At 36.5% G+C, this 8,564-nt stretch overlaps 1 protein-coding gene across 1 annotated transcript; it reads left to right on the plus strand.

The window, feature by feature from the left end:
- The first annotated feature begins 612 nt into the window (after positions 1-612).
- On the plus strand, positions 613-2,431 carry LOC141693876 (RING-H2 finger protein ATL51-like). The gene is made up of 2 exons (XM_074499064.1): positions 613-1,895; positions 2,093-2,431. The coding sequence occupies exon 1, from the start codon at positions 915-917 to the stop codon at positions 1,812-1,814; it is 900 nt and encodes a 299-aa protein (XP_074355165.1). The 5' UTR covers positions 613-914; the 3' UTR covers positions 1,815-1,895; positions 2,093-2,431.
- Positions 2,432-8,564: the final 6,133 nt, after the last annotated feature.

The raw sequence follows: 8,564 nt of genomic DNA on the forward strand, positions 1-8,564 counted from the left end.
AATCATTTCAGATAGGGATCTGACTTCTTTAAGAGTAGTCTCTGTTTGAATGAAAAGTTAATTCAACCTTCAAGGATTTTATGTTTTTCCCAAATCCTTATTTCTGAATTATCACTTAAGTGATTTATACATAAAGACCAGAATCCTTTTATTTTTTGAACTGAACATTTATGATGTCCGTCTCTTCAAATCTCTAAATTTTGTAGAATGTTATTGTTGATCCTATTAATATACATTAAGAAAATGCAACTAGAGTTTTACATTAATCAGGGGACTAAAGTTGAAGTACTTAAATAATGAAAATCCAAATTATTTGCGGACATACATAGACAAGAAAAGATGTGGTGTCTTAACACTTTTTCTTCCATGAGATACAAATCTGTGCCCACTTCAATTTTTCTTTTGTATAGTTGCCTCCTTTGGGCTTGTTATACAAGTCACTCATTCTAAAATTAAAGAAAAAGATAGATTTATACTATTTCCAAACAGACCCTCATCAAGTTGCAAACTAGGTGTGAGTTGTGACACTTGCTTTAATGTGTGGCAAAGCAAGATATGTTTTGAGCATATTGGTTTAGACTTTAGAGATGAATGTGATGCACTCAAATACATCCATATTCACCAACTTGGATTAATCCATTTCAACAAAACCCCACCAACATCTTCTCCTCATTTTGTTCAACAAACTACCCCTCTTCTCACTTCATCCAATCAAATCTAAAATTTAAAACAAACCCGAATAAATAAGCTAAAGCTAAAGACTAAAGATTAAAGTTAAAGCATATAGCACAAGAAAGAATATATATCAAGAATCAAACAACCTCCTCATCTCCTTTGCTTTCATATCTTCAATTTTTCTTTCTTCTTACATTGAGAGAGTTGTTAATGATGGTGCTAATATAGAAAAGATTGACATGGCCTCAAATCCAGCTACAAATTGGCCACCTTATGACAGTTACAGAGACTGTTCACAAGGTATTTGTAGCATATATTGTCCACAATGGTGCTACATAATCTTCCCTCCACCACCTCCTTTTTACAATGGAGACGACAGCGATTCAACAACACCGAATTTCTCCCCTCTCATCATAGCAGTGATCGGAATTCTGGGAAGCGCGTTTCTACTAGTAAGTTACTACACCATCATCTCCAAATATTGTAAGAAAGCGAGTGGCAGTGATCAAGATCAAAACTCAAGTAATGCACTAGAAGTCCAGCCTACGCAAATAAACGACGGTCAAATGCAACCAAATCAACAAGTTGGATTGAATGAGTCTCTTATCAAGTCCATAGCAGTCTGCAAGTATAAAAAGAATGATGGACTAGTTGATGGGGTTGATTGCGCGGTTTGTTTAAGTGAATTTCAAGAAAATGAGAGTTTGAGATTATTGCCAAAATGTAGCCATGCTTTTCATCTTCCTTGTATTGATACTTGGCTAAGGTCTCATCCAAATTGTCCGTTGTGTCGTGCCAATGTTATATCTTTTACTCCATTGCCAGTACAAGGCAATTCTTCTACTCATTACAACATGTCATCACTTCAAGTGACAGCGCAGAATGATCTGGTTTTAGTTATGGATAACCCTGATACAATTCAGCGGAATGAGGTTTTCGATATTGGAGGAAATTCGAGCAATCAAGAAAATGAGCTACAAGAAATTACGAGATCATATTCGAGGGAATCACAAATGTGTCAGAACCATCCTATGATTTCTGATATTCTTCACATAAGGGAATGTGAAGACGATTTGTCACTGGAAATTACTGACTCCCAAGTGGGTAGTTACCCTGTTTCGAAACAGGAATGTTGTTGATCTTAAGTATGCAAACAGAAAAAATATCTGGTTCTTCTCAGGCGAAAGATGATCAAACCATATATTGTGCATAATATAGAGGTTTTCTTTTGTATTTTGTATCACGTGATATTTATTAAACAAAATTAGTGCATTCACTTACTAAAAATAGAAGATCTTTATAATATAACCCTATGATAAAAAAAACACCTATTTCTACTAGGATCAATAAACTTGACAAGATAACTTGACCTTTATGAATTATGTTTTTCATATAGAATATTGATTTCTATATGCAGCTGTACGACGGTAATAAGTGTTGTTTGAGGAATTTGCTATGACATTTGGGGAGGTTGTTGCTGGAATAATGGAAGAATCACAGAGTTTTAGATCGGAAATTGGGCATATTGTGAAAAACTGAATATGCCTGATCTGCCAGAATCGGGAGGTGCATGTGACTGCTTTTGGACTGAATTTACAAGGATTTCGAGCGTGGTGCCGGAATATTTCCTACTCAGCCGTGGGGGTGCCCGGAGTTGGTCTCATGAGAGCTCCACCGCGTATTTTGGTAGAGCAAACGAGTGTCTAATCTTTGCAAATGGTATACATATCCTATATTTATAGGAATAAAGTACACATATAGTTCTATAGTTTTAGGACTTCTCCAAATAGGGCTGACCACGTTTTTACTAAGCCCGTAATAGCTTCCAAGCCTTATCCAACTAGGTTTAGGTTTAATCCAAAGAGACCTACTTCTAATACACCACTAATCCTTTTTTATCCATGTAATTATTGTATTTATCCATCATATATATGTATATTTCATACATACATCAAGTAAATCTGTTTATAAGTAGTTGTAGATTACTAGAAATCGTATTCTTCTTCCTAACCCGTTATAGAGTCCGTTTCCAACTAAAAACTATACTTATACATGCCTCTCGCTATTATCATAATAGCTCGACTAAGTACTATTTCCTGAATACCCCGGTGTCTTAGCATATTATAGGGATCCTCCGGTATTAGCCGGTCACTAAATGGCCCTCCTTATTGCACCTTATTAATACCCCTCTTAACAGGCCTTAACCAATACCTACATACCCTGACCAAACTAGTCCATTCGGGTCCGATACCCCTACTTTGCCATCCAGAAAGCCCAATCCATTATGCCAATCCATATAATCCCTCTATGGACCATAAATCCAGGCCAAGGATGATTTTAGGCACAACAACTACCCCCCGGTTCCTCGCAGTAATTGAATACAAGATGAACCTATATAATATATAGTTTAATCCTTCTTTTCCCTTCTCAGAGAAATACATTACTTTCACATTTGGCTTTCAAGCTTACATGAGCTAACTCGGAGTAAGAAATATGAAACAAAATGCCTTAACGTATGTACCTCAATCTGAATCCTTAAATGAAATCATTCGATACACTTTATACCATGTATTCGCATGCCAGTTCCAATCTAGAGCTTCTGTCATTTTTAGTTGTATCCTATGCTTCCAGCCATTTTCCCAGAAGCCATGCATTAGCCTTCCAAGGTATTCATTTTTCTTGTGAAGTCGATCTCTAGGTTATAATCCTTTATGAATGAATCCCAGAAACTCCCGTTATTTCATATAGGCTTCATATATCCATAATCCCGGGTTGTCAAGATAACTTAAAAAGAGTGATTAGTAGCATAAGGTAAACATCTCTTATACATAACGCATGAAACCCATACATATAGAATACAAGTATGAATATGCAAGTAAGAAGATGCAAGTGTGAATTATTTTGTATAAATATAAATATCCATATCTGTTGCTGCCCAACATTCAGGCTGAACCTTGGCGAACACACTTTTCAAGACAAAACCATATTTTTCAAAGGCTTCCATGGTTTCTTCACCTGGCCTCTTAATATATTGTTTAATTTCTCATTGATGCCCAACGTTTGTGGGACTTAAATCCTGCCCATGTAATATGGGACTTTCAAATCCCGCCCATGTGATATGGGACTTTTCCGACCTGCCCATATTTCATGGGGCTACTTAAGTTTACTGCATGAGAGATCAAAGGAAAGCCATGGAGAAACCCATCAATTGTTGATATGTCCTTCCAAATGTTAACATAATGGGCATATAGTGTGGCTAAGTATCTACTTGAAAGTTTCCTCTAACAAGTTTGAAAATATTTTGAGATATCATGCATAATGTAAGGAAATATATAAAATTACAATACCCACACACATGTAAACCTATATAAGTTTTATTTCTTAAGAACATATGATATGCATATTTAGAAAAACATGTCCACATGTAAGACAAAATAAGAGAAATGGGGTATAATTAATTTCCATATATGCACATAAAGTATGCATGATATTGCATATATAAAAGCATGAGATTAGGATTTATCTCATTTCAATGGAGCCTAGGGTTCATCCATGAAAAACCATATAGTTGAAGCCTCTTCGGGGGTGTTTGGTAAAAGCACATTTTACATCATATTAGCCTTTCCGTGGTGGGATATTGAAAAGTTGATATATCCCCCGAGTCGACAGTTTTCCTTCCCCATATGACATCCTTTTCCATACTAAACCTTAAACCTGTTAAGAAACTTGCTTTCTATGGATATTGTGAATGCCTCCATAACTTGTTAGCTAGCTCAGAGTACACGTAAAACATTAAATTCATATTCATATATGTACACGTAAAATATTAAATTCATGCCACACATTCATATGTATATACATCTTAAGCGCATCATCCATTGTATCCAAAGGTACGTCAATCGGCGTTCATGCATATATTCCAACTTAGGAAATACTGTCATATTGTTAATCACAGAAGACATGCTACTTGCTTGTTCTCAAACCACGTTATAGCACAAGCTATATAATCAGACATATACATATAAGAATCCATATTATATTAACAACTAGGCAACCAGGCATGCACACGTAGAAATCCATGCTCATACCTTAAGGTCCAACTATCCATCCCTATATGTATAATCGCCATTCAAAATAGTTAGCCTTAACAAAATATTAGATAGGTATAATATCCTACTACATATTCTTCCTAGGTAAGGAAATTTTTAGGTTATGCATAAACATCTTCCATGTCATACCCTCTAAATGCCTTAAAGTCCTAAATCCTTTTTTATCATAGTTTAATATCCCGGGGCATTTGTACCACGAAGCACTAGTATCTTTCTAAATGAAGAACACAAGTAAATAACATAAAGCATGATGCATAGAATATCAAATATCCAGCCACATAATCAACCATAATCCTGCAATGTATATCCAAGCATAAAATTATAAGAAGCCATAAGGTTAGACCTACATTTTCGTACAAAGTTGTTGTGAGGGGTGAATTCAAGGATTGCAAGACATACCTCCAACTTTGCCTTTTGAGAAATCCATACTTGTTTATTTACCCGTAGCCATAAGTTATTACCAGTGAACACCCATCCAATTATAGGTAAATACCAATGAATCTACAACCAAGAAGTGAATACCAAAGAACTTGCATCTAGCAGGAATATGCCAAACCGTCTCATGGCCTGCGTATGAATGCCAAGAAACCCACAACCAACAATTGAATGCCTAGAAACTCACATCCAGCCGATGAATGACAAGAAATTTGCAACCAACCATTGAATGTAAAGTATAAAAACTTGTTCAGCGGTGGAGGATAATGTTGATGCCCCTTGTCCGTAACTTCAATATTATAGGCCTATGCTCTATAAATTTCCCAAGAGTAATTAGTTGGGATATCCCAAAAGAGGGGTTTAAGGATAATGGCTAAACCCTCATTTGGTTCTGGCTCTCATTCATCAAGGTAGCTGAAGCCCAATTCCCAAAATTCTGGATGTCTCTTCCTTCAAGATGTAGCTGAAAGGGTCAAATAGTTAAAGGCTGATATGTAATATAAAAGTGATAGGGTTACCTCTATACTCGTTGACTATCTTATTGATCCTGTATTCAATTCCAATTCCAAGGTTCACACTGGAACCTAAACTTACATCATCCTTGTAAGTTCCTATTCCATGTGCAAGGTCCTTGCACTCCAATTCCAACCATATTTATGCAAGACTTCACAAGATCTACACTAGCTCAGTTTTTCTGAGATCGACGTGCACCTGTGAAAAGGAATCCTAACCTATCCAGAGATTCATATTTTTATATGAATCTATCCAATGAGGTTCACATACCTATATGAACCTAAACCAGAAGTTATGTATCCATACAAATACATCCATCAAATATATATTCTCTTGCATAAGTGTTGAGTGGCATTTATGACACTTTATTACGCCCCGTAAAGTTTTGAATTGGTGTAATTGTACTCAAGTTATTGGTGTTTTAATGTGTTTTCTAGTGTTTTTGCATTTCAGGCATTAGTCCGAGAATCAGGTGAATTAGCATTGATTTGATACTAATATGGTGTTAGGTTGGTGTCTAAGGAATAAAGCTCGCAAGGACCGACTCAAATCTGCAAGAAAAAAAAGAAGTCAAGTTTTGGCAGAAGCCCAGCGCGGCCGCACCCGAACTTCAGAGAGCCAGCGCCCGCACTGATCAAGCACGCAGTCGCGCCAGGTCGGGTTTCAAGAATCCTGTTTTGAATAGAAGACTGATTTCTGGACTTCTCTGCTGATTAGGGCTACTATATAAATAACTTTAAGTCATTTTTAATAATATATCAAGCCAGAGGCTTATCAAGGAGAGCCGTAAGAAGACCGTGTTAGCACGATTCAACGAAGACGAAGAATATCTTGTTTTTATTTGTGAATCTTTGTTTTAAGTTGTATGTGGATGCTAGTTTTCTTATTTGTAAACCTTACTCTTGTTTTATACTTGGTTTTATTTATTCGTTATAAGGACTACGTTTATTATACCATGCTTTCATCGGAACCCACGTTGATGATGAGTCCGATTATGGGCTAATCGTTATCGTGGGGTTTTAGCGAATTTATTTATGGATTTCTTTAGTTAATTTGTTTTGATGCCTTAGTATGTGGTGCAAGGACCGACTCAAATCTGCAAGAAAAAGAAGAAGTCAAGTTTTGGAAGAAGCCCAGCGCGCCCGCGCTGATCAAGCGCGCGACCGCGCCTGAACTTCAGAGAGCCAGCGCGCCCACACTGATCAAGCGTGCGGCCGCGCCAGGTCGGGTTTAAAGAATCCTGTTTTGAATAGAAGACTGATTTCTGGACTTCTCTGCTGAATAGGGCTGCTATATAAATAACTTTAAATCATTTTTAATAATATATCAAGATAGAGACTTATCAAGGAGAGCCGTAAGAAGACCGTGTTAGCACGATTCAACGAAGACGAAGAAGATCTTATTTTTTTACTTGGATGTTAGTTTTCTTATTTGTGAACCTTACTCTTGTTTCGTACTTGGTTTTATTTATTCGTTATAAAGACTACGTTTATTATACCATGCTTTCATCGGAACCCACGTTGATGATAAGTCGGACTATGGGCTAATTGTTATCATGGGGTTTTAGCGGATTTATTTATGGATTTCTTTAGTTGATTTGTTTCGATGCCTTAGTATGTGGTGATTGTATGATAACCTAGTATAGATTGTGCGTATTCGTCTTATGAGCGTCGCGAACTTATAAGATAGTGTGTTAGTTCTTAATGAAGCGAAAGTAAATTTAAGGGTTTAGAACTTTCCATGCTAGCATAGGTTCATATATTTATATGAATGATTCGTATGTAATTTTAACCATCTTACTTGCCCTATGTAATTAAGATAGATAACTTGTGCTTAAACCGTTATGTTGTCAAATTCTATAGACATATAGGGTCTCAATATAATTGGTGTATATTCAGCTTCTATCTCTTTTGTGGATGTCAGGTAGTATGGTATGCGTGCAACGAAAGTTGGCGTTTATCAGTTTCGTGTTATCTGATTAGTATCATCACCATTGCATGCTAAGGTTAAGAACAATAAGGCTATTGAATGAAGTATTTAATGAAGTTAGAATCCCATGTTTTCATATATATTAATTCAGTCAATCATATTTTCTTAGTTATAATTGTTGGTTTAATTCTTAGTTATAACCAACCTCAATTTGTTATCGTCTTAGCATTGAATAATAACCATACATTGTTGCTTAAGTGTGTGAATTATTTAGTTAACCAAAGCCAGTCTCTATGGGAACGAACTAGAAAAGATTATATACTACTTGCGAACGCATATACTTGTGTGTATTATTAGCGCGTGTTTAGCGAGGGTGTATGCATACGCGTTCGCGTACTCGTAAGAGAACACTGGATAAAGCCGAGGAAGAAGTTGTGATAGTTTGAAAGGAAGTTTTTGGAGAAGAAAAGAAGGTAGAAGAAGAAGAGAAAGTCGAGGAACCAGCTTAAGTAGAGATGGGTGATTAAGCAGAAAATCCTAAGGCTTTGATGAACTATTCTCAGCCTAAGATCAATGACATTCAGTCAAGCATCATCAGGAGAACCACAGGGCTAACACTTTTTAGATCAAGTCAAGCATGATTCAGATGATACAGAACTCATTTCAGTTTGGGGGTTCTCCTACGGAAGACCCCAACATGCACATCAGGGATTTCATCGAGATCTGCGATACTTTCAGGTTCAATGATGTGACTGAAGATGCTATCAAGCTGCGACTCTTCCCATTATCTCTGAGGGAAAAACTAAGTGCTGGTTACATTCTCTACCAGCAGGGTCTATCACCACTTGGGAAGATCTTGCTCAAAAGTTTCTCACTAAATTCTTCCCTATGGAGAAGACTGCT

This window comes from Apium graveolens, chromosome 10 (genome assembly GCF_009905375.1).
Source record: "Apium graveolens cultivar Ventura chromosome 10, ASM990537v1, whole genome shotgun sequence".
Taxonomy (NCBI): domain Eukaryota; kingdom Viridiplantae; phylum Streptophyta; class Magnoliopsida; order Apiales; family Apiaceae; genus Apium; species Apium graveolens.